A 25008-nucleotide genomic window follows, 5' to 3' on the forward strand; every position below is an offset into this window, starting at 1 on the left:
ATGAGTTACGGGTCGCCATACGGGACCCCTCTTCGAGGAGGTGATGCGGGTTATTATTACGACGTACAGAGTCCCTCACCAACACCTTCTCCACGTCACTACCCATTTTACCCAGCTCAGACCCCCCAGCGACCGGCTACTCGAGCTCATGGTCGTAACGCTAGCACCGGCGTCCCCGACTTCCGACCGTCGACCGCCTTCTCACCCCGGTATACGAGCACCGGCGAGTATGCTACCGGCCCAAGCCCGAATGTGAGTTCGCGAAAGCACAGTTTCTCAATGGGGTCGCATCACATGCCTAGGCGCGAGCGTCGGAGCTCCTTCTCATACAATCGGGCCTCTCATGGGGACTCCGACGAGGACGAGTTTTTCGAGATCGATGGGGTCAGATGCGTGTTGATTGCGGAGTCCAAGAGTCGCAAGCGCAGAGATTCTTTCTATGCTGCTCCGGGACATGGCACTGATCACTACTACCGTTCGCAGGGCATGCCGTCGTCGTTCTACGAGAAAGAAAGAGCCGATTATCCCCATTTCGAGGAGCCGCCAGCCCGCTCCGCTACGAGGGTCGGCCACCACACCCGTCGTCCCTCCGCCACTACTGTACCTATCCAGCGCCCCGCTACTACACGTCCTTCTAGCTCCCACAAGAAGAAGGCTGCCGTCTCGGGGCAGAAGAAAGCCACCGAGGCCGATGCCCGGAAACACCGGATCCCTCCGGGGTACTCTTTGAAGAACTGGGATCCCGCCGAGGAACCCATCATGTTGCTAGGTAGTGTCTTCGATTCAAACTCTTTAGGAAAGTGGATCTATGATTGGACTGTCCACCACCACGGAGCTTCCACTCCTATTGCTGATGTGGCCGGCGAATTATGGGTTCTTCTTATTCAATTGTCCGGCAAGATAAAGCGTGCCGAGGAAGTTGTACCCGAGGTCCGGACCCAAGCGAATAAGGAGATGATTGAAGATTTTATTGAGTCCGGTGAACGCTTGACGGACAAGCTTCGCGTCTTGCTCAAGAAATGCGAGGCCCCCATGTTGAGATCCTCTAAGGCTAAGGAAGCATCCCACCTCGGACAAAATGCCGGAGTGGAGTTCGTCAGGACCATCTTTGGCCGTGAGAGGGAGCTTGAGCGCACCGAGGCTTTTATGCAGCAAGTCCGTCTTTGGAACTTGCGGTTCGATGCGAACTGTGAAGACATATTGAAGAGGCCCAAACAATAGATACCCGGACCCTTCATTTGTTTTTTCCCCCAGAGTTTACTACCACTACTACTCCCATCCGTTGGACCCAATATTTTCCGAGGATGGACCATAACATATTACTAAAAACCAATTGAAAAAGGACGAAGGATGGCTATAGCCATCGTGTACAAGTAGAAACGGATCTCCTGTTTGGGTCGTATTTCCGGAGTGACACATCGATACCAGGATTTCCCCGTTCAGGGTTTCTTTCATCTGTCATATTACACACGCCGCAGGGCACACCACGCATGCATCGAGGGAAGAAGGGCCTGGATTTTCCTGTCTCGTCTTTCGTTTTTTCCAAGATACCCCGGACGAAGAGAGGAGAATGCGTGTCTATATTGCACACACGCTCACCGCGCAAGCAGTTGACGAGGACACGAGCGATATACCCTTTTGGGACATTATTCGGGAACTCAAAAGTTGGTCTTTGGAGAAGGAATTGTTTTATTTTGCGCCACGGCATTACGGAAGCCGTTGATGGGATATTACACGAGGTTGGCTATGGCCCAACCATATAAAAGAGTTTTAATGGTTATTGTTTTATTGATATTAGTGATGGATGATGGATTCGTTACTCCAGCCGAGTTATGTTTTGCTTCACCAGTTAGCGGCCTGCGCGAATATGAGCGGGCGTTGGGTCGAACAAGGTGGCATTTTGTTTTATTGTTTTTTTTCCCGCAAGGATACAGTTATAGAGGATCCTCTGCGTGTTCTATTAAAGATCGGGATATGGTTGTACTGGCTGGCTGGGAGATACCCCCTTTTCTTCTCATTGTTTATGTAGCTTGAATCTCAGGAAGACAAAAAGACCACTATTATTATTCTTCTTCTACATCTGCCGCCTTTTATCTATGAAAGAGATCCCATCTCGAGTGTGATATGACGATAGGCCTCAGTGCTTGAATAGCAATCAAGTTTCCTCACGCATTTAGTTACCTTGCACATGGTGTTGCACTTATGCATGTTCTTGTCCCGCGGTCCTTTATGTTTGCATGTAGTATGCATATGCTTGCTGCCGAAATCACCTGTGTGTGGGATATGCGGTCTTAGATCAGGACCCGTTTGCTAACGTTGTTGCAGCGAGAGCTCTATCGGTGGGTTATTCTGTCTCTGACTTAAAGAGACATGGATTTAGATGATTAATCGCATATTTTGTGTTGTTGATTACTCATGTATTTTCTTGGACTATCTTCCCACAGCGTATCATCTTGCCAGATATCTCACTCCGTCTTGTCGCCAAGCTAATCATGTTTTCAATTTGACACATTCGGTAAATTTGTGTGCGTAACTTCCTGCAGCCATAATACGTTTCCTGTCTAGGTGCAGGTACCTACCTAAAGGTAGATTGAAGCAGTGTAAAAAGAAAAAAAAGGAAAAAAAAAGTTGAAGGATGGATCCCATGCAGTGTCAGCCTCCGTTCCAATGGCGCAATGCAATGATAATTTATTAATATGAGGTATACATAAGTAAAATCCTTTGAACCCTTTTTCTATTTAGTCTCTTACAATATTTTTTTTTTCTTTTTTTCTTTTTCTTTCCATGTTCTTCGTTTAATTTTGTGTGTGTGCCGACGGGGTCTGTTTGGCCGAGATTGGCCTTCATGCCTAAGCCACTCAACCACGCGGTCTTGGAACACGAACACGAGAATGTTGAGGAAGTTTTATTATTTATTATGTATATACGATTATGCTTGCTTGTTTAGCATAACAAGTAGGTTGAGGAGTTGTTTGATCTGTCCCCGGATTCCTGTATCTAACTCTGACTCTCACGATGATGATGATGATAATTGTTGTTGTTGTTATTATTATTTGGTCATGATATGAGGCCGAGTGCCATGTTAGGGTTCCATCGCTAGGGTTACAGGACGCGGTCCATCCCTAATCCTCCACCGCATTGGCTTTCTTCTAGGGGTTCTTACAGGCTCCTTTAGCGATTGATCACCCCATGTCTTGTTCTGACAGTCTGATATCCAAGTCCGTCCGCGTTCCGTGGTCCAAGCTGCAGCAGTCTGCATGTCAACTTCTTTTTTTTCCTTCCTGGTTACAGTACATACAGGATTAGACTTCCTACTCCCCTCCGTGCGTATAGTATACCAAAGGCTGGCATCATCACGGCCATCGAACCGGCGGGCCACCAGGTGTCTCATTCGTCAGTTCATTTACCCCTCTTTCCGGTCTGTCGATGAGTTATCAATCGAATGAGCGAGTCTACCACTCATCATTCAAGTCACAAAGTGAATTGGTTGTTCCAACTTGTCCTTCCGTCATAGCATTGTTGTTAGGCACCTACGAATTTGAATAGGGCGCCAACGGATCCGCTCATATGCGCACCGCTGCTCGCCCTGGTAGATACTTGCACTCTGTAGGCCCCTTTTAGATTGTGTGGGTGGAAGTGTAGGGGTCATTGTATCGTAAAGTGTACGGCACAGCGACCGGCGACGACATGGGAGGAGGAGCCTTGGAGCGCCTTAGGATTCCGCCGCTGCGAGGTTACAGTACATGAATCCACTGCCACGCGAAGAGCGACAAGGAAAGTTCTCCTTCGTCTCTTGTAACTCTAATGGCAGTTTCTACTTTTCTACTAGGCATCATGAAATACCTACACCTTCTTAGGCTGGTTATACCTATATACATACATACATACTGAGACAATTCGTCCCAATTACCTGTTTGACTGTATATCATCCTCCTGCAAGTGATCGTGTAATCGTAATTGTGGCTAGTGAGCTGATGGATGGGGGTGTGTATTAAACAGCAAAGTATATACCCTTACACTTACACCTATACATACCTCCCCATGTGAGACTCGATGTTTATTTGCGTTGGTTGTGTTCCAGGCCAAAATCACATCAACACATCCCTGGCATGGAAGAATTGGATCATGTATCAGTATTCTTCATTGATCAAAAGTAGGGATAGAATAATAACAGAACCAAGGTTGAGTACCTTGCATACCATATGGGCTTTTCGGACCTATCGGAGGTGGCGGCCGATTATACAGAGCGGATGGACCGCATGTACTTGTAGAAAGGGATACTTTGCAGCTTGCTGAAGGAATGCAGGTTGGTCCTCGTCAAAGTCAAAGTTATTACTCCTTTCTTACAGGCGACCCGAATAAGTAACACAAAAGGCCACCAACCTCGCCAACCTCCCTTATTCCTTGTCAAGCCAGCCGCGTCTGTCGCGGCAGTTGGTCGTTTAGGAATCTCGGCGACTATGTTATTTACGTGCTGATGTGATCAGATCAAATTTTCGTCCATTCACCCGCCCATCCATCTCGCCTTATGTTCCATTTTGGGGTTCTGCCACGAGCTGGGGCACGTTGTATGTCCAATCACAGGTCAGAATCTTCATCCATGTAGTACGTGCTCAGTGCTGAGGCTTCAATAGCCCTTAGCCCTCATTTCCCCCGGCAGATAAGGGGCCAAAGTCCCAAGTAGGATGGTATATAATAGGTAAATTAGGTCGGTCTGTCATGTAAGCAACGGCAAGGCGCCGGCCTCTTTGCGCAGCAGCAGTGCATACATAAAGTCGCATTGGCCCACGACCGAAATAGTATCATTGAATACTACCTCCTACAGTAGCTGGCCGATATGACACAGTTTTCTTATTTCGCTACACTCTTCGAATTGAAGGGAAAGGAAAGGAGTATATTTTTACCCACCTACTTTCTACTTTGTACCACACACCAGACGAATTGAGTCTCGCGCCATCAAGGAGAAGGGGGATGAATGGCACGGGAAATAGGCTCAACGTGAGAAAGGTATGCCTATGCCTTCTTCCCTTCTTCCCTTACATTCGGAAACATACCCTTACTATGTACAATACCTTAGGTATATTTCTCGTAAGGCTTAGTACGCAGCGAGCATATGCGCGGCCCCGTACTCTGTCTAACAGATCGACCGGCTCCCCTCTCCTAATGTCGGACGATAAACAGCCAAGCAAACACATTGATGGTGGCATTTCGTATCTTTGCATCAATTACATACCTAGTTCCCGTCTATAATTCGTAATAGTGGTCTTCTAGCCGGGAACATCGTATACGTGTAAGTTCCTACATATAAATGATCAAGTTCGTGTATTACACAAGATCATCAGGCAGACAGCTGGATAACATTGCCACCACCTACATAGTAGAATCATTCGATAGACAAATTCATTGGCGTGAAGATAGATTGATAGTAGTAACTAGCATTTAGGCACAGTACCTTATCTATGTAATTGACGTGTTATATGTACATGTCTCCTTGCTGCAATTGACGTGGGCAGGCATGGAATTCTTCGACTTCTCGAAGACTTGGCTTAGGGGATACCGGCGTCTATGCAAGTCATACGTAGTAGAGGGGCAGAGACCCCCGCCAACGAAGTAAACATCCTCATCATCATCTGTACGTAGGGTTATAGTCACACTAGCACAGCCTGCACCAAGACACAACGGAAAGTAAAGCGTCTAGGTACCTAACCCAAGATTAATTTATCGACCTATACTCATCCTACTCGCGTATCGTACCAGTCACTTGCTCCCCCCTTTTTCATCTTTGTTCCTTTATCGATAGGGTAGGGAGTTGAGACTTTGCCAACCCAACCTAACCCAACCCCTCTTCTCCCTTCCAAAGCCGAGTCTAGATGTGTAAATCCCATTCATTTTTAGAACCTCATACATATCGCAAAGTCCTTAGGGCACATTAGGGAGCAATGCTATACGTATCGGCCCGAGGTGGAGGTATTGCGAACGGGTGTCCCCCTATCCCCTGAGACTGTCTGTAGGATGAAATGGATGCTATAGATATCCAGGCTGCCTTAGAATCCTAGTTCCCTTGTACGCCCCTAGGGAATACAACCAGGTTACCTATGTCGCATGCAGTGTAATCTCACCTAACTTCGTATGTGTGTCATAGCCCTACTTGCTATCGCGATACTACCAACCCCTCTTCCAGCCCTCACTCTACGGGACAAGTTTAGAATAACCTACATATTACTTCTGCCTCACCTGACCCAGGCATAATGAGGCTACTACTTAGCGGCGCTGCCTAATTTCTAGTAAACTTGATGTCTCTCTCTTCGAACCTGTTCGATAGGTCGTGGGTATATTGAGATATTGTCACGGGCTAGCTGATATCGGATACTCGCAGCGTTTACGTAGCACGCGCCCGGGAACGTGACTCAGTAAGCTGCACTCTCACTACCGCAAATAACAGAACGGAGCTATCTATTAGTTCATTTCTCCTATGACGTGACGGATACCCACGGCGAACCTGTCGCATCGGGAGGTTACGGCGAATACTCGTGGGATTTACTAGTAGGGGGGTTCCTTTTCCCCCATCCTATCTCTTCCTCTTCTGACCCCATCCTCCCTTAGCATAAGCCAGATGTCGTACTTGCATCTTAGAATATACACCCATTTCCCGGGTTATACTAGGTATAAGTCGAGCAATACCACACCCCCAATAATAGCCACAGCTGAAAGGCTGAAGGGCGTGGGACTGCGCCCGAGGCATGCATGTACCGTAACACGTGTTTATTCATGTACAATACCTAATGCCTGTACCACGGGGGCGGTCCCGGCCTTAGCGACTAGCACCGCGTGGCGACTGGGATCCCCTACTCGGCTCCGCGCCGGGCCTACGGCTTCGGAATACGGGCTGCAGGGATCTTATTACTCCATTTGACTATATCCAGGGTTTATATAGTTGCTAATTAGTGGGGGCTATGCTTTATAGTTTCACAATTTGGAATCAAAGTCTATAGCATTTCATAGCCGCACTCTTTATATAGTTACACCTTGTATCTCGTCTTTCCATATAGGTAATATATAATGTAGGGTCGGTCATTATAGTACCACGGGGTGTATTCAATAGTCGAAATAGAGAAACAGCTTTTACACTGTTCCACCTTGATATCGACTACTTACCTCCATCTTTATCTATGCCAACTCAACCTTAGAGATTCGTAGGTGCGCATATGTAGTAACACGTACTGCTCAAAATAGGTATGCAGGGTCTAGAGTATATATTAATTGGCAACGTTGAAAGATCCATACCCCATATAGCGGACCTGCATCATATGCCAACCTGTTGCGTACGATAGTAATACACCTTTTCTAGGCTCTCTGGTGTATAGTATTTTTGATTGACTTTACGGATATCGATTTGACATGTAGTATCTACCTTAGGTAGGTATGTGCGGTCTAGAACTCGAGAAATGTGACTATCGACATGCATGGCGATCTGTTGTCGAGACCTTTGGCTTTGACTTTGTCATTTATTATCTCCCTAACTACACACTTTAGCTATTATTTTCTGCTTGAAAAGAGCCGTCTATACTATGCGACGTATCTCAATGGAATTTGAGATGGTTTAGACTGCTGGACTTGATGTGCTTAGACGCCTCCATGATGCTCACCGATGCCATCGCGCGGCGAGAACCTCCATTAAACGTGGACTCTGGCCCATATATATACATATGCACACCTATTACTAAAACCAGCTAGCTCTCAACATGTTACATTGCCGTCCATTTCAAATTTTGATTGATATTAACTCACTTGATTAGAGTGTGCTACTCTAGTTCTCCTTAATAGATCTACGGCCGCCTCTGCAGAACATTATTCGACTCCGCTCTTCTCAAATGCATTTGATTCTTTCTAGTCACACAAATGGTAGGAAAACATGGAATACTATAAGAAATAGATGGGTTGGGTAATCATAAACCAAAGGTGGAAGCATATGTCGTAGGGTATCTGAAGATTTTTGATCCCACGGGTAACTTTATTAATTTTAGAATCTATCTCCTTCTTCCCTTTTTTAACTAGAACCTTGACTTTATTTAAATCTCTACTACTCGATGGTTTCTGATATTATGTCTCGTAGAAAGGACGCAGTGTTTGGTTACCTACCTACTCAGATAAAATGTAGGGTTAAGGGGTAGGTAGGGAAGGGAACCGCTGGCGAAAGTCTTAGGTACCTAAAATATCCCATCAAATGAACACTGCGTTTTGAACATTGAAAAATAAAAATAAAAATAGAAATCTAAAATGCCTTCACGAAAAAAAGAAGAAAAAAAAAAGTACAAAAAGTTCAGACTTGCCAACCTTCTGTCGAGTTCGAACCAACGAGTTGACCTTCTCGTAGTTCTAGATGCGAGGTAAGCAAGTCCTATGAAAAACCCCTTCGAGGGTAATCGAGGGGTTTTTCTAGCCTTTCATGTCCCTAACCGCTAGACTAAATGGTCATTTTGTTCTAGGGTTACTGATCCAGGGTGATGGAAGAACTTCTTAGTGGGGGTTATAAGTTTACCATGTGTAGGTACATTGTAGATGCCTAGCAACGACGTTGTCATCGAAGTGCGGTGCCTCTCTTACAGCTGGCAGATGCCATTCTATCACCTAGACGCGATATCTTACCTAGCAACGTTTGCTATGTGATAAGTCTTAACATGCATTAGTTGATCCGGATACGGTTGGGTTACCTGGATAGGTACTTGCCCATTTTACGTTACTTTTCAACTGCTTTCACTTATGCAAACCCCCTCGCATAGGGATGTCATCGTGAGATATATGCTACCAGAAGCCAATAGAGCTAGTATAAAGAAGTTTTCCTTAGCCGTCTTTTGTGCCGCCAGAGGGTAGTGTCAAGTCCTTAAGTAAAATTCTGAACAGCCCTATCCTTAATATACGCAAGGTGAATATGCTATGCTTTATTTCTACATCGTTGACGATATCGTCTAATAAGCCGTGAGATTGAACTTAAAAGTGATAGCACCATAGAAGGATTTTTTCCTTTCAGGCTTACTAGGTAAGCTTCGTAGAGCTCTCTACTTATAAATCTATCGCGTATCCTAAATGACGAACGAGCTAGGCAAGTGACACTCTTCAATTTTCATAGCAATAGCCAAGTCGTAAGAGGATAACAAGAGAGGGTAGGCTACAATTTTATCTGATTATCATTATCACAAAGTAGAACAGAGTTATCTCGTACTGCTTTATAAGCCTAGAAGATCAGCAACTTGTAGGATATTTACTAATGAGAGGTGACGAAGGGAGCCGCATGGGTTAGTTGTAATCTATGTTTTCATGGTGTTCAAACCCTTTGGCAGCAAGATATACGGCGGGAGTAACCGATATGATAGATACTAGGGAACGATCCCTAACCTACTAGTACAAGACCGATATCCTCACGATGTACTTAGATTCCGGCGAGGAAACCGATATTATGCATAGTGAGCACATGTACTCTAAAGGTTTTCCGTCGCATAAATATGTAATAATAGGTAAACACGAGAAGACCTCTAGTTAGTTGTTGTGAAAAAGACACTAGTAACCAAGTCGCGTCGTTTCTTATTTGCACGATTTGACACGCCTAATTGCGTCCTTGGGATATTGCGCTTCGGTTAAGAAAGAAAGTATTAAAAATAATCTCCTGATATATACGAAAGCTTTGGTATTTAACATGTTTCTAGGACAGGCCTTATTATGGCTCATAAACTGGTTAATGCGGCCGCGAATGACACATGTGTATTCCTGGGTAGTGTTCGAAGGGTGCAACGAGGCATACCAGACCGGTACTCGGATCCGATGAAGTGCTATTGGGTAGAATTAGAGAACCAAGTTAGAATCCAACGTGCTCTAACATCCACCGGCTGTGACGGCAGTAGGTATGGTAAGCTTGACTGGAACCCCTTAGATATATAGACTAGGAGCTTGTCCTCCTCGAAACTTTCATATATGAGGACTGCCCTATGAATATAAAGGAAAAATGGGGGTTAAGGGATAGATGGTAAGGTTGAAACATTTTGATGACGAGGTACACCACGCGTATTTGTTTCGTGAAGTGATCGTCATCGGCGCTAACTGATTGAATCTTCCCTGACGATAACCGTCAGATCTCGTCTAGGATAAAGCTTGGCTTTCGCGAGGCTATCTTTCAGTCGGAAATTAGCTGATTAGCTGAGACGTTAGCAAGTTGAACTAACGATGAGGCTCGCCAAGAGAACATTGATACTCTTGGCATTGAGATCTCGTTTCATCTCATCGTCAACCCTGGACTTCCACTACGACTCTACAACACAATTCGAGATCAAAGCACTGAAGCACAAGGTACTCAGTCCCCCACTGTAGTAGCTCTATGTAAAACATTTTAAACTTGGTTTGGTCGCGGCACGGCTCCCATAGGAGAGATGTCGATCGCCGACTGTCGTGTGCCTAATTACCGCTTCTGGGTTTCTAGTTAGTTAGTAACATGTATATACTAGTTATTGATCTTTCCCCAAGATCGTCTGTCCCTTTCTTCTTGTTCCAATGTTCCTTGGCGACCAAACACCCATACCTTCAGGACGAGTTGAAGGGTAGTTGCTCATCGACATTCGTGATCCCCCAGTCGTCGAAGTACGATCTCTCCTCCCATCATCGATCGACTATACTACCGCTGTTAGTCCCTGGTGGAACCACGTGTAGTAGTAAAGTATCAATCGAGCCAAGAACACTAAGAGGACGCGAGGCCGGCTTACTCGTCTCGACGACAGTCCATTCGTTTCTTTTCTTTTAGTTTTAACTACACACAATGCCTTACAAGTTCCCCAAGGCTATCAGCGCAGCGCGCGTTGCAACTTTCGTCAGCACTGCTGCTTGGATCCAGGGCACCAGCGCTAGCGAGGTCTCGTTGCCGGAAGAGGCGCTTAATAACTTCCTTCGAAGACACAGGATCATAAATACCTCGAGGAGGCAGGCGTCTGTACCAGAGGAGGAGGAGGAGGAAGAGGAAGAAGAGAGCGAGGGCTCGTCAGATAGCCAATCATCGCCCGACTCATCAGCATCTAGCGATTCCGAGGACGCCGACAAGGAAGATACACCCAGCATACCAGACTCACCTCAAGCTGGCGTCGCCTTCGGCGGCGGAGGACGACCAGCAATCGGGACCACCGAGCCCCCGGGGAGTCTAAGCGTAGGAGCCAGGGTAGCCATCGGCGTGTGGTCAGCAGTAGGCATCATCGCCATACTGGGCCTAATATTTTTCTTCTGTCGACGGCGGAGGAGAGCGAGGATAGCCCAGGAGGAAATCGATGCGCTACGGGACGAAGAACTCGCAAGGTCCCATCAAGAACAAGAACACATGTCCCAAATAAGCATGCCCCTACCCCTACCGCCGCCGCCGCCGCCGCCACCGCCCCCAGCACCTCCAATCATGGAACAAGCACATCTAAGAAGCGGAAGCGACGCCGGCGATGTTGTCCGCCCGCCAAGCGGAGAATGGATGGCGACGCCGCCGTGGCAAGAAGATCCGCCGACGTGGCGGGACTCTCATCCGTGGAGGCAGTCTCAGCCCTCCGTCGCGGGCGGCGCTCTCGCAGGGGGTCCCAGGCCGCTCTTCGCACCGCAGAATACGGGGCCGGGGCCGGGGTACGACGAGCGCGTCGGGGTTACGGGCGAAGCAGAGAACACAACGTTCGCGTATCGGTAGGGATGGTCCCGAGAGAGACGTATGTATGCTCTGGAAGTCGCTAGGACTGCGTTATATATTTCTACCTTCTTGAGCGCTGCTTCTACTTATATTCGCCTTGTGGACTGAGTCCACGGTTAGTTTGTTGCGCCAAATAGTTCGGTCTTAATATCATTTGTTCTTACATGTGGTTTATGTGTGTTGGGTGTTGTTGGCTTGAACTTGAACGTGGACCCTCTACTTACCTCTACCTGATATGCTATTGTGTAAACATACGATGAGACTGACGTTTCTTTATCTAACAATATCACGGGAGAACAACAGCTTATGATATTTCTCAGCACGGCACGAATAGGTTATCACTGATAGTTGCATTATGAAACCTAGATTCAGAGTCGTAGCTCTACACTGGCAGAGTAAAGAGAAGAAGCTAAAACGACGCTCGAAAACAGAAACATTGCCAATTATATAACTTCTAGACTATCTGGCTGGCTAGTACGTCGCGCCGAAGGTATCATAGTAGGGGTTTTTTTCCTTTTTTTTTTTTGAAAGTCCATTACACCGAACTGAGAACGAATTGTGTCCTCTAACGTCATAAGGAGAAGAGAGGCTGCAAGTAATTTGCTCTACCGTAGTAATCGTCCTTACATGATGACTTCATTAGAGACATCCTATCGAGTTTGTTAGCTTAATATCACCTAACGGCTTTAACATTCGAGATAGACTCGTATGACATACCCTCTTCAACTCCTTAAAAGGCAAACAGACACAGTTTTGTACGCGGACTTCGTCACCAACCCCGCATTCCTTTCCTAGAATGGTGATGCTTTGCACCTTCACACCGTTCTTCACGATGCTGGTGGAATGACTTGTGACGGGCGTGGGTGTACCTTCAACACGAGCCCAGGCACCAACTCGGCTATTCCAGCCGACAATGGAGTACAACACGCAAGCGTCATGCTTAATTTCCGCGTCCTCGAGGACAATAGACTCCTTGACTCTTGCACCAGGTCCAATGATGGCTCGGGGTCCGATAGAGACATTAGGTCCAAGCTTAGCAGTGGGGTCAACGTGCGCGGAGGGGTGGATGAAGACAGGCGGTATGACATTAGGAGAAGGCTGCGCAAGTTCGTTCGATCCGGTTTGGTAGGCCTTTTGCAGATATAGCGCATTGGCTGGGACGGCGGATCCAGCCGTCTTGATCTGGCGCCAGAAGTCCTTGGTCTCGTAGACGAAGAATTGCTTGCTGTCGGCCAGATCGCTCAGGATGTCTTGTTCCAGACGAATGACTTCGTTCTTGCGCTCTTCATCTTCGTCGGCCATGAAGCTTGACTCGAGGTTCTCGGATGAGGGATACGATACTAGTCGAGGTCGGTCGGTTCTTCGCTTGATAGCAGTCTTGATGCTCGGAAAGATGGCGTCGACGCTGAACAGGTAGACACCACAGTTGATGAGATTTGATATGTGGCTTTCGGGCTTCTCGACGTAGTGTAGCACACGACGGGAGTGTTGATCGGATACGATGCAACCAAAGTTGGTCGCAGCATCCTCGCTTACTCGTGTGCCTAGAATGACAGCTTCGGCATCCTTGTCGTCGAATAGCTTCTCCATCTCGTTGAGGGGAAAGGAACAGCACACGTCCGAGTTGAGAACGAAGATGCGCTCGGGTCGACCCTTAAGAATAGCATCTCGGAAATGGTATAAGCCACCTGCTGTACCTAGCGCCTGGTATTCTCGTAGGTATTTGATAGGGAGATTGGGGAATTCTGAGGCAGCTTCCTTGATGAAGTCCTTGAATACGGATTCGTCATAGTAGCCAATCATAATAACCTCCTGAATGGAGGGCACTTTCGCAATGGCGGTCAAGCAGTGCCAGATGATGGGATGGCCGGCAACATCGAACAAAGGCTATTATACCGTTTGTTAGTATGGCGAAGACATTGTGCTTTTATAGGGGGCGGCCAATGTGCAGACCTTGGGGACATCGAGCGACAGAGGGCGAAACCGGGTTCCTCTTGAAGGACCACCAACCTATAGTGAACCGTTGTGATTAGTACCAGTTCAGTTTATTTATCGTATAAGAGGTGGGGGGTGTATATACTAGGATGATAGCTTTGGTACCCTTATTGGGACCATTGGCTTTTTCTCGATGCGGAATCTGAAGCATGATGATCGACAAATGTGTATATAGGTAATAATGAGGTGCAGCTTAGATTCAGGTACAAGCTGAATTTGGGTAAAGGAAGTTTGAAGCCTTTGAAATGCAACGACACAAGTTCGCCTAAGATGTTTTTATTTGGCGGGGCAAGGAACCTTAAGTTTAGTTGTTGTTAGTTATTGTTAGTTGTTGTCTAGCCCCCTGACCTGACCTGAATTGACCTTACTTAACCTGAAATTCTTGGGTCCATGCAGCTAACAAGGATTCAATTGATGGCTGTTACACGCTGACATGCGTGCGACATGTGGAGGCACCAATTGGCTTTGGGACCTTCAATGGATTTTGGGGTCCAAATCGGAGGGATTAACTTTACGACCGGTTACTAGGGACGTTAGGTACCTGATACCTACTTCCATACCTTAGATTCGGTACGTAAGGTACTAACATACCTCCTTGCACATAATTCCTTGTATCTAACATCACTGCCGGTAGAAAGGAGATTCGGGCTTAGAATTCTTTGACGTGGCTTTCTTCATGTATCTATAGGTCTCTTCCAGGTGCTCAACCTCAGAACAGCTAAAACTCAATACCGTGGTTGTAAAACCGGTTGATCATGTTGACTCGGGTATGGCGATATACCAACCTCAAAATCAGCCAATGCTCCTATGATTTGATATTGATACATGATCGACCCCGGGCGCTTTTAGACCTACGGGGTCTATGGTCTAAAAAATCTGGCTCATTTATCTTCCGCGCTCTCATCCTTTGCTAGGTCATGCTCCTTTAAGAGCGCAGTGATCTCGTCCGCACTCCAAAGTCGGTGGTAGATCTTACCGTCCTTGGTCTGTCCCACCGTTGCGAACTCGACTAGAAAGTCATGTTAGTATTATCAAATATGGTTTAATTCCTCTGGAGAACTCACTCTTTTCACTGCTTAGCTTGGTCGAGTCCATAGTCTTGCTTAGCACCTTAACTGCCATACCGCAGGCCTCCTTCAATGTGCAATCCTCCTTATAGTCTTGCTTCAACAAGCTTGAGGCGCTTGCATTGTTGGCACCGGCACTCGTTGCCTTCCAGCCGCCGTAGTTGCCGGATGGGTTGCTTAGGTAAAGTTGGAATTGTCGCTGGGGGTCCCATCCCGCATAGATGAATGATACGCCAAACGGTCGTAATCCACCGTGCTGGGTGTATCCTTGCTTAAGATCGCATAGTCTTCGCACCAGCTGTTCGCATGGAATGTCTTCGTTGTAGGTTAGGAGATACCGTTGAGCGGCTTGTCGGGCATAGTTGATGAGGATGTTTGCATCGGCTGTCATGCCTGCAACAGCACAGATCATGTTGCTGTAACCCATTAGCTTCCACAGGTCAACCTAGATATATAGCATATATAGCTGTGATCCCACTACGCACTCGTTCAAGATGTAGAGCTTCTCCGCTGAAGTATCTTGCTCCAATAGCTTCGACGTAACCTTGCGCTCTGCGGCTAAGACGATGCCATCTTTAGCGAGGATTCCGATCGCAGTTCCGGCGTGGGATATAGCTTCGAGCGCATATTCAACCTGATACAAGCGACCTTCAGGCGAGAAGATAGTGGTCTAGTCGAAATGTGAGCATCTGCGCATAGAATGTTATGAGGGATAGGTAGCTCTTGAGCTTACTCGGGAATCGTAGCGGCGAGACATGGTGGGGGAATCTGGCCGTGAAAATCAAGAATAGAAGATTATTCCTAGTCTTGAAAATAGAGGGAGTTGACGAAGGCCAGTTTGTTGTTGGTAGAAGTCGGATTAGTGGTGTTTGTTTTAAATATTGTTATAAGTACCTAATCAAAGTTCCGACGTTGGATGCTACCACGAATTGATTTCTGGGAAAGGCTGGGGCTATTGAACTAAGGCTAACAGCTAGGCAAGAGCTCCGACGCGTACAATGAGAATAACTTGAAGGAAGGCGCACTGACCCCATAAGGCTTAGGTACCTAGGTATTGTACCTTAGGTAGCTTTAGGTAATCAACGTGGGTGCGGCAGGTGCGGCTACCTGACGCCTCAGATTGCTGCTGAAGCTATTGTGGCTAGTGCTTGAGTTAGGTACCTCCTCACCTGGCAGCCTATGTGGGTTGTACCTGCCGTCATAGGCTAACCTTATGTACCTCCTAAGGTACCTAATGTAGGAGATGTGCGGGGAACCTTAGCTGCTGCTTATCAATTAGCTGAGCCACAAGGCTAGATGTTAACTTACTTTACGCTTCCATCACTTCTAGATCCGAGGTCCGTGCACAAATCCCGCCGTCTTTTCATGGGATGTTTTTCCCCATTCAACATCAAAACCTCCACTCGTGACAAACTTCCCCATCGTAATAACTACCGCATCACCATTCGGAGGACCACGTCACGACACGATTTAGCACCTCTCAACACGGCGCGTACTCGGCAGTGTCAATTTCTATACACGCCGGTCAACAATAAGTAGGTGCTATCGCGTCACCAGCAGCTTGATTCTTCGCGACAACATCATTCGGCGGTATCTTATTTAGATTCTCCCTTTTTTTTTATTCACTATCTTGGTCCAGCAAAATACACTCCACCAAGACCTGAAAGGAAAAGGCTAGGTCTCTTAAAGTGCTAGAAGGGCTTGGAGGTCATATTTTTGGTCACTTTGCCCTCGCCTTTTGGCCAGATCATAGATCAACCCAGCTCCGTAGAAGCCATGATTGTCTAAAGAGTTTCTGCTGCCAATTTCTAAAGTCGCAACGTAGACTCAGACTCTCTCGCAACACCAAGCAACTAAATACCTGTACTGCAACTTGACCTGCAATCTTCTGATTTGAGCTTCGCCGATTCTCAATATGTCCGGTAAGCGTACCACCTGTTATAGTTCTGCGCCGAGCTGCTCGGCGCAAACTCTAGCCAACACACGTCAAAGTACTCGTCATGATATACATTCTGTTATTTCCTGTTATTTTAAGTCCAGCTAGCAAGTTAAATCGGTCGCTAACGCGTATATATGTTTCTATAGGCGAACCGGAGCCTCGTCGGTCCGTGCGAGCCACGAAAGGTCAACACACAAAAGCATTTGATCAACTCGAGAACGGACCGGAACCTGTGAAGCGACGCCAGACCAAAAAGAACAGCAAGAAGGCGACTGAGAAGGACGAGAAACAGGACGAGGATGAAGAAATCATACGTTGCATCTGCGGCGCCACTACGCAAGACGACGATGATACGAACGAACCGTGGATTGCATGCGACAAGTGTGGTGCTTGGCAACACAATGTGTGTATGGGCATGAGTGTTTTTACGGAAGATTTAACTAGAGATTATTTCTGCGAACAATGCGCGCCCGAAGATCACAAGGTTACTCTAGAGGCTATGAAGAAAGGAGAGAGGCCGTGGGAGGAGCGCAGACATAAGTATGAAGAAGAGAAGAAGCGCAAAAAAGGGGGTAGGAAAAGCAAGGGAAAGCGTGTAAGCGATCCCAAGGACCGTTCATCGCCGAGTACGTCCACTACGAAGGCGAAGGCATCTCCCACCCCTGATGTGAAAAAGGATGAGAGTACCCCTGAGTCGGCTTCTAAGGTCAAGCGCAAAGCCCGGGATCAGTCACAAGGGCCACATAGCAAGCTTCGCAAGGTTTCAGATGTGCAAGCAGTTCCGTCAGGTCCGGCATATAGTGCTCCGGACGACTTACCCGAGAGCATCCAGAAACTTGAAGACCCTCGACGACAAGCAGCCCTAGGCTTGCAGAAAGCCCTTGACGCGGCCGTCGACCTTACCGAGAAGAGGAAGCTATATACCATCCCTCAAGGCTCGTCCAAAAAGGATATTACTGAACGATTAGCTATCGAGATTGAACGAGCATATCACGACGCTTACCCGAACACCTCTCAAAGTGCATTCAAACTTCGCGCACTGTTCTTTTGTCTGAAGAATAATGTAGAAATTGCTAGCCAGGTCCTGAACAGGACATTGCCGCCTACATCCTTTGTAGTGATGACTGGCGACCAGCTTGCCACCAAAAAGCTGCAGCGTGAGACGGCCGAGATGAAAGCGCGGGCGGAGAAGCAGTCCATTCTAATCACTGAGGATGGCCCACGGGTACGACGAACTCATAAGGGAGAGGAAGTTGTCGAAGAGGATCACCTTACAGTGGAATTAGATGAAGCCCCGTCTAATCTACGCCGAAAGGGTGCCAGAGAAGCGAGTGAGGCCGCTAATGCGAGCAACGACGCGACTGCGTCATCGGCGGATGGAGTAGCGTCTCCTACAAATGCTGCTGGTAGCCGTTCTAGCTCATCCGCGGCGCCTCTCCGGGTCGATACTCAAGTGCACCAGCACTCACCTAGAAAATCAGACTTCGATATTGGTAAAGTCTTCTCAAGCGTGCGATCCCCGTCGGTATCCCATCAGAGACGAGCCTCTACACAAGTTCAGTCGGCTGGTCCCGGTGACGATCCCGAAGTCGACCGATTACTTCAGGAGGATGGAAACGAGTCTCCTCCATACTCACCGACAGAGCACATCGATCCTGATGTCGTGTGGCGCGGTCCCCTTGTTATGACCAATGTGGCCGAGGTTGATACCGTAGCTCGGTATGCTGGTGGAGCTGATCTTAGCAAGGTTAGAAACATTGCATGGAAAGACCTGATACCGCCTCTTCTCACAGTCGCCGGACGTATCGCAGAAGAGAAGGCTATACCGTATCTCTGCGGGTTGAGGTATAACAACCAGGTGGACTTGGTCATTACTAGTCTATCTCCAAGCCACCCCACGGACCCTGCCGCACAAAAGCAATTCTTAGCCGTCATCGAATACTTCCAATCTAAGAAAAGGTATGGAGTTGTTGGCGAGAAGAAGCTTGGCAATGTGAGAGATACCTACTTGGTGCCTGTGGCAGAGGGCGATGGCCCGATTCCAGAACCATTGCAGAACATTGGAGATCACCTCATCCCTCTGAAGCGTTCTGAGCCTATGCTCCTAATGATCTTCGTCTATCGAGATGAGAGACAGGCACAGATCCCGATAGATCAACAGCGATCCGAGTTGCAGAGAACTACTTCGGCAACGCCAACCCAAGGTACGCCAATGCTGAGGCCATCACTCTCTGGCCCATCATGGTCACCCGCAACACCCCAGGGGTCCTTCGGTACCTCGGCCTTGCCTCAGCCACAATACAGTCAAACGCCGATTCCGCCTCCCAAGATTCCAGGCCATCCGACACCAGTAGTGCAGCCGCGTCAGGCACCGCCTGCAACAGCACCGCAAGTCGCACAAGACCCTATGGTTCCGGCTTTACGAGCTGCGCAGGCCGAAGGCGAGATGAAGGCTCGCCAAGTTCTTGGTCCCCTATTTTCCAGTTCGACCGTTGCCTTCCTACTTCCTCATGCCGCTCGCATGAAAGAGGGCGAATGGACTGCTGTTCGTAGAGCTCTAGAGCGCGACCCACGAGCCCGTGATGATTTACAACTTCTGAGCAAGCTTCTGACTGAAGAGGGCAACAATCACCGTAAGAACGGTCCGCAGCCCAACCCAGTTCCGTCTGATGTCGCCCAGACCACGCTTGCCGCAACGATTGAAGGTTCGGCGCCAGCGGTCCAGCCCAATACATGATTCTTCTCATTCGCCGATTCACCGATCAAAACGACAGTCCTATTCGAATAAATATATATTCCAATCCTCGATGGTCAGAATTGGATCGTTGTGGTTAACGAGCCCTTGGTATGGACTACGAGCTCTTGAGACGGTTTGATTCTTGAAGGCGTGCCCGCTCAACGCTGGGCTCGCATAGCACGCTATAATGATTGGCCTGGAGAGGAAGCTATGGCACCCCTGAGCAAACAATTCCAATCATAATAGACACAACTCATCTTTCCAACTTTTACTTGCTTCACTTGCTCTGTTCCATTCCGTTCTAAGTTTTATGCTGGTCTACATTGAGATCCTACCCAACGTCTTGATAAGACAACATCCAAGACCCGTAAAGGTTATGCTCTCAAGGTAACCTGCACACGCTCAACGATACCAGATCCATAAAGTCTGAACGGTCTTTGCACATTTCGCACATTTCGACTAGGAGCCGGGTTGAATTGTGACTCATCGACCTTCCCTAGGGTCGACTGTAATTATCAAACACCATCCATTGGCCCTTGCCAGCCATTTCAATCAATGTACAGAGCCTCGGTAATTCTACTCAACGCAGATACGTGTCAGCATAGTCATCATCCCATGAAGATGACGAGTCAACAAAAAAAACACGTGTAGGGTCTAACGCTAGTCTTTTAGCAATCACCAAGGTCAGTTTCAAGACTAACTAGCATGTATTGTCTTGTATAAGGACAAGGGCTAACATTCTGGCAGATTACTTTGGCATCTCTGCGGCGTTCCGGACGCCAATTTCTTCTTAATTCAATATCAAGTTTTGCACTTGGCGAACACTTCTGTTGGTTAAGAGAGTTAAGGGGAATATGAAAATGTTGCTATAGCTTAATGTCTCTTCGCATAACTGGCCCTGTCCTGTAGCATTTCAGGTGTACTTTACGGAAAAAGGAGAAAAAGGAGAAAAAGGAGAAAAAGAAGAAAAAGAAAAAAAAATACGTTTGTTTCCTCATGAACATTTATGATCCAGCCCGATGATAGTTGATTCAAGTTTCGTAGCCATGGTCGTTGAATGGGAATACTACGCCGTCATGGGTTGGTTAATCATAATATGAACTTTTAGGCCTGATAACGTTGGCGAGACAAGTTGAGTTGCATGCTATAAGTAAGCTAACCGCGACTATCGTATTAGCTGCTGTAGTTCTTCGGAAAGCCCGTGGGGTTCTCTATAATGCCATGCATGATGCATGACCCGACGTGAAACGTAACCTCTAGAGGATCCCATCGGGCAGCATGTTCATCTCGGGGATTGGACTTCCCCGTATTACCCCAGGCCCAGGCCAGCGCTTCGTCATCCGTCTACCCCTTACGTGCCCGAACTATATTTCCATCTCACGTATGTAAGTATGCATTTATGCATGTATGCATGTGGTGTATGTGTGTATGTATGTACGTACGTACGTGTCTCCTCCCGTCATTGGAAGGGTATCTGGCAGATGCGGCTGTTATCGTCGGCGTAGTTAGACCAGACCAAGCTCTCGCTCGTGCTGGCGTTGGTAATGTCGACGCTCCACCACCAAGTCTCGATGATGGGCGAGTTCAGGGGCCCCGCGATCTCGAAGATGACGGCTTGGATGGCCGCAGGGCCAAGCTTGTAGCCTGCTGGAACGACGAGCCCGGCGATGGACGTGTTACCACTCACGGAGCCGTCTCCTACTGCTTCTGTTTGAGGCATTTAGCGCACGTACCTAGGTATATGACTGGTAGGTGTGTTTCTCCTAGGCTGCAGCTGTGTCTTGCTTGCCTTGCTTCTCGGCCCTGCTATGGAGTTGGCTGGGGAATTATCCTTGCTCACTTGTGTTTTTTTTTTTTTGCCAGCTCACTCTCGTAGCTACCCTGGACCTGGACCCTGTACCTGGAGTTAGGCTGAGAGGGATATTATTTTACTCACTCTGGAGATCTACAATCCCGTTGGCCAGCAGGACAGGCCCCAAGCTCCCGGGGCGCGGTGCCACGGACCACTCCTCGTCGTAGCGCTCGATGCCCCAGAGCATGGTGTACTGTAGCGGGATGCCCGCCAGCTGCTCGATGGTGGCATTGAACATATCGCCCGGTTTGATAGCGTCCGGGATACCGATACGGTAGAGCCGCGCCTCGGCTATTCCAGCGGCGGCCAGCGCAGTCGCTATAGCGCAAAAGAACAACAACCTCATCTTGTCAAGGTTCTTGGTGATGGTGGTACACTTGACTATTTAGCGATTTTGCCACCTCCGCCTTGTCAGCTTGTCTAATGCTGACGACGATCACTGGGTCTAGTTTATGTAGTGTAGCTGCCCGACCGCATTTAGCGCGGGCGTGGGTTTCATCTTGATATTTATGGCCTTGTGGTACTTATTGAGCCTTGCTCGGGCTCGAAGAGAAGGGTCTAGATAGTGTAGATAGGGGGAGATTTTCGGGTGCGACTGTTTGCGATCTACGTATCATACGAGCTTACCTATGGGGATGACCTCGCGGTCTAGAAGCCTACCTGTTTATCTTGGATCTGCGAATTTCGCCATAAAGATCGGCTCGTGGAGGCGGCTCATTGTGTCTAAGCGTATGGTTTGGTAGTACCTCTTAATTAAGAGATTCCGCCGTAGTCCCTGAAGTTGCCACCCACTGCTATTCAGGCTGTAGGAGTCGGATTTCTCCTATTGGCGAGACATTAGTTTACGGTGCGATCCGAAGTTAGGGCACCCGGCACTTGATACGCTACACTACTTTGGCATCGAGTTTTTCCAATCTTGGTTATTGATGTAAAGTGACATAGTCTAACAAACACTTTAACAAGTAATTGTTTGATAATACGTTACATAGATCTGGCTACCCAAACTTCGCATATTGGGCTACTAATGAGGAAAAGAAGGAGGGAAAAAAAACCAAACCCTTGTTGAAACTGGCCTGTTGGCAAGCTGGCAAGCTGAGTCGAGGTGATGAATGAAACCCCTAACACGGTTACTACCGCATTTGGTTGTTGATAGGACCTATGATTGGTTTAATACAAGAGTATCTGGGGAGTATCTGGGTACTTGAAGATACCTACAAGTACCACCAACCACGCCCAAGAGCCCAGTCGTTACAGTCGTGTACTTCTAGAACCGTGGAGAAAGTCTTTGTTTACCGAGGCACCAATAAAATGAAATATCACAACTTCGTTTGCTTTCCATTGCCACAGAAAGATGCCACAGAAAGAATTTTTATTTTTTTTATTTGGACAATTTGATAATATTGAATTGAATTAATAGAATCCACGAATTACGATTGCTGAGTTTCTAATTGCAACCCTTCCATGTTCCCCCTTCGAGCTCGTGCTCATTGTCTAGACCGGATACATGATGACCTGATAACAACAAGACATGACTTTGACGTCCGACAACCTTACACTAGCAGTACACGTCGTGAGGGCGAATTAACATGATATGAGGTCCTCCCTTGTTTCCTTTTCCCGGTAAACCCCATTCTCATGTTCCATTTTCGCTTTCCCTCCCGATCCATCCCCCCCCTTCCTTTGATGACGATGATGATATGTAGAAATGTAGAATAACAAGTAACAAGTAACAAGTAGAAAAACATGTAATAATAGGATAATGATGATGATGAACAAAGGAAAAAGAAGTAAATGCTATGATGGCGGCGTAGTCGTGAGAAATATGGCTACAATCCGCTTGACAGTTTCGAACAATCTATGGCTTGTTCAATCCCCCTCGTACATGTTGATGTTGATGATGATGATGATGACAGCGTTTGAAATAATACAGCTGACAGCCTCTCAACAAACTAAAATATTCGAGCTCTTCCTCTGCTCGTCCGCGCCTTTTGTGTATCCCGTAGTTAATAACCCATACCCCTTGTAGATCCGCGACGGCGACGGAATCGTTCTGCTCGTAGGCAAGTAGCGTCAGTCTTGGCCGAAAGATCTCTCTCGAATTCTCATATCCCTCCGCTCTATCGTTTCCCGTTGGACTCATATTGTCGTAGTATTATTTTCGTCATGATGGTCGTCATGATGGTAATGGTATTGGTATTGGTGTTTGTTGTTGTTGTTGACGTGTGATTTTCTCTATCCCGGAACCTCGATTATTATTTGAGTGGACTCGCACTCTCTCTCTCTCTCTTGGCGTGACCAGCAGCCTGTAATTTATAGTGGCGACTTATCTCTCTTCTTGAGTGTGTCGCGCGACATGACGAGTATGTTGCCGTCCTTGTCCGAGGGGTTGCGGACGAAGATTAGGCTGTTTGATGGTGAGCGGCTCTGACGCTTGTTGTTGCGCGACTTGGATCGGTCCTTAGACCTGTCTTTGTCGTGCAGCTTGTCTTGTAGCTTGCTCACGAGTGATTGTAGGTCGATGATTTGGGCTGTAGACGATGCCTGTGTCGCAGTGGCTGTAGAGAGTTGCATGTTCGCCATATCGAGCCGCATAGTCAATGACTGCACTTGCTCGACCAGGGCGGGTACCTTGTCCGCTTCGGCCTGGAGATCCTTGATCTTGCCTTCGAGGTCCGTCTTCTCCTGTGTTAGAGCAGCGACCTTATCAGCTTCGGCCTGGAGGTCTTTAGATTTCGCCTCCAACTTGGCCTCGAGATCGGTCTTCTCTTGAGCTAGCGCGGGAATCTTGCTGGCTTCGGTCTGGAGGTCGTTCGTCTTGGTCTGGAGGTCGTTTGTCTTGACCTCCAGGTCCGATTTCTCCTGCTCGAGCGCGGAGACCTTGCCTTCAAGTTCCTTCACGCTCCCTTCAAGAGTCGCCTTCTCCTCGTGAAGCTTGGTAAGGCCTGAGCCCTCTTCTAGGTTCTTAGCGACAGCGGCGATCTTGTCCTTCTCTTCTTGCAGCAGCTTGGCAGCTTCTTGGTGCTTTTCGACATCAGCTTCAAGTCCCTTGGACCGCTCTTCGAGTCCCTTGGAGCGTTCCTCGCAACCTGCGTGTTCCCGACGGAGCTTCTCAAGGTCGTCGTAAACTTTTCCGAGATCAGCGGTGCGGATGATCAGCTGCTCTTTCTCCGACTCGAGTGTCTTGTTATGCTCTCGCACTAGGGTGAGGTCGTTCTCGACGTTGATTAAATTAGCCCGGACGTTCACCAGCTCTGCGTCAAGCCGTAGTCGCTCTGATGCAAGGGAGATGTTAGCATCCTTGGATCCGGCAACCTCGGTGACTAGGCTGTCAATTCTCGACTGCTTTTCGTCAATTAACGTCTTGAAGTCCAGAGCTTGCTTGTCGAGCTCCTGCTTAGAGAATTCCAGTTGTTTTCCTAGGTCATCCTTGGTGGCTTCCAGTTGTTTCTCAAGGTCGCCCTTGGTCGTCTCAAGCTCGCTCTTGGTCGTCTCAAGCTGCTTTTCGAAATCTTCCTTGGTCGTTGCGAGTTGCTTCTCAAGGTCGTCTCGTGCCGTCTTGGCAGCGTCGAGCTGGTCCTGAAGTTCTTTCTTCTCGGACTGTGCAGTCTCAAGTTGCTTCTCGACATCTTCCCTGCTGGCCTTCACTGACTCGATGTCCTTCTCGAGAGATTGCTTGTCGGACTCCAGCGATGCGACGTGTACCCTAAGAGACTCGATATC

The 25008-nt window shown here is 47.9% G+C and overlaps 6 protein-coding genes across 6 annotated transcripts; 3 read left to right on the plus strand and 3 right to left on the minus strand.

The window, feature by feature from the left end:
* F5Y00DRAFT_254024 (uncharacterized protein) lies at window positions 1-1221 on the plus strand (the record flags this gene model as incomplete). Its single annotated transcript, XM_048010122.1, has 2 exons — window positions 1-564; window positions 613-1221. 2 exons carry the CDS (start codon window positions 1-3, stop codon window positions 1219-1221), a joined length of 1173 nt encoding a protein of 390 aa, XP_047863205.1.
* A 9326-nt stretch (window positions 1222-10547) lies between these two features.
* Window positions 10548-11795, plus strand: F5Y00DRAFT_271241 (uncharacterized protein). Its single transcript, XM_048012761.1, has one exon. The coding sequence runs from the start codon at window positions 10802-10804 to the stop codon at window positions 11696-11698; it is 897 nt and encodes a 298-aa protein (XP_047863206.1). The 5' UTR covers window positions 10548-10801; the 3' UTR covers window positions 11699-11795.
* Window positions 11796-12037: 242 nt separating this feature from the next.
* Window positions 12038-14121, minus strand: F5Y00DRAFT_119793 (nucleotide-diphospho-sugar transferase). Its single transcript, XM_048004023.1, has 4 exons — window positions 13779-14121; window positions 13652-13708; window positions 12416-13585; window positions 12038-12348 (listed from the first exon to the last, which is right to left on the minus strand). Exons 1-4 carry the CDS (start codon window positions 13842-13844, stop codon window positions 12322-12324), a joined length of 1320 nt encoding a protein of 439 aa, XP_047863207.1. The 5' UTR covers window positions 13845-14121; the 3' UTR covers window positions 12038-12321.
* Window positions 14122-14304: 183 nt separating this feature from the next.
* Window positions 14305-15918, minus strand: F5Y00DRAFT_119806 (proteasome). Its single transcript, XM_048004024.1, has 4 exons — window positions 15494-15918; window positions 15246-15430; window positions 14758-15176; window positions 14305-14702 (listed from the first exon to the last, which is right to left on the minus strand). The coding sequence occupies exons 1-4, from the start codon at window positions 15515-15517 to the stop codon at window positions 14575-14577; spliced, it is 756 nt and encodes a 251-aa protein (XP_047863208.1). The 5' UTR covers window positions 15518-15918; the 3' UTR covers window positions 14305-14574.
* Window positions 15919-16487: 569 nt separating this feature from the next.
* F5Y00DRAFT_119828 (uncharacterized protein) lies at window positions 16488-20104 on the plus strand. Its single transcript, XM_048004025.1, has 2 exons — window positions 16488-16682; window positions 16846-20104. Exons 1-2 carry the CDS (start codon window positions 16676-16678, stop codon window positions 19434-19436), a joined length of 2598 nt encoding a protein of 865 aa, XP_047863209.1. The 5' UTR covers window positions 16488-16675; the 3' UTR covers window positions 19437-20104.
* A 46-nt stretch (window positions 20105-20150) lies between these two features.
* F5Y00DRAFT_119840 (uncharacterized protein) lies at window positions 20151-22149 on the minus strand. Its single transcript, XM_048004026.1, has 3 exons — window positions 21373-22149; window positions 20879-21143; window positions 20151-20800 (listed from the first exon to the last, which is right to left on the minus strand). Exons 1-2 carry the CDS (start codon window positions 21632-21634, stop codon window positions 20896-20898), a joined length of 510 nt encoding a protein of 169 aa, XP_047863210.1. The 5' UTR covers window positions 21635-22149; the 3' UTR covers window positions 20151-20800; window positions 20879-20895.
* Between the last annotated feature and the right edge of the window lie 2859 nt (window positions 22150-25008).

Source organism: Daldinia vernicosa (genome assembly GCF_022497035.1).
Source record: "Daldinia vernicosa strain CBS 139.73 unplaced genomic scaffold F5Y00scaffold_35, whole genome shotgun sequence".
NCBI lineage: Eukaryota > Fungi > Ascomycota > Sordariomycetes > Xylariales > Hypoxylaceae > Daldinia > Daldinia vernicosa.

Excerpts from the sequence above, each read along its gene's own strand:
- F5Y00DRAFT_271241 (XM_048012761.1), top strand. The coding sequence starts at position 10,802 with ATGCCTTACAAGTTCCCCAAGGCTATCAGCGCAGCGCGCGTTGCAACT.
- F5Y00DRAFT_119793 (XM_048004023.1), bottom strand. The coding sequence starts at position 13,844 with ATGCTTCAGATTCCGCATCGAGAAAAAGCCAATGGTCCCAATAAGGGT. Across the intron at positions 13,709-13,778 it reads GTACCAAAGCTATCATCCTA|GTTGGTGGTCCTTCAAGAGG; the intron begins GTATATACACCC and ends GGTTCACTATAG. Across the intron at positions 12,349-12,415 it reads CTTTTAAGGAGTTGAAGAGG|GATGTCTCTAATGAAGTCAT; the intron begins GTATGTCATACG and ends CAAACTCGATAG.
- F5Y00DRAFT_119806 (XM_048004024.1), bottom strand. The coding sequence starts at position 15,517 with ATGTCTCGCCGCTACGATTCCCGA. Across the intron at positions 15,177-15,245 it reads AAGCTCTACATCTTGAACGA|CAACATGATCTGTGCTGTTG; the intron begins GTGCGTAGTGGG and ends AATGGGTTACAG. Across the intron at positions 14,703-14,757 it reads CAAGCTAAGCAGTGAAAAGA|TCGAGTTCGCAACGGTGGGA; the intron begins GTGAGTTCTCCA and ends ATGACTTTCTAG.
- F5Y00DRAFT_119840 (XM_048004026.1), bottom strand. The coding sequence starts at position 21,634 with ATGAGGTTGTTGTTCTTTTGCGCTATAGCGACTGCGCTGGCCGCCGCT. Across the intron at positions 21,144-21,372 it reads CGGGATTGTAGATCTCCAGA|AAGCAGTAGGAGACGGCTCC; the intron begins GTGAGTAAAATA and ends TGCCTCAAACAG.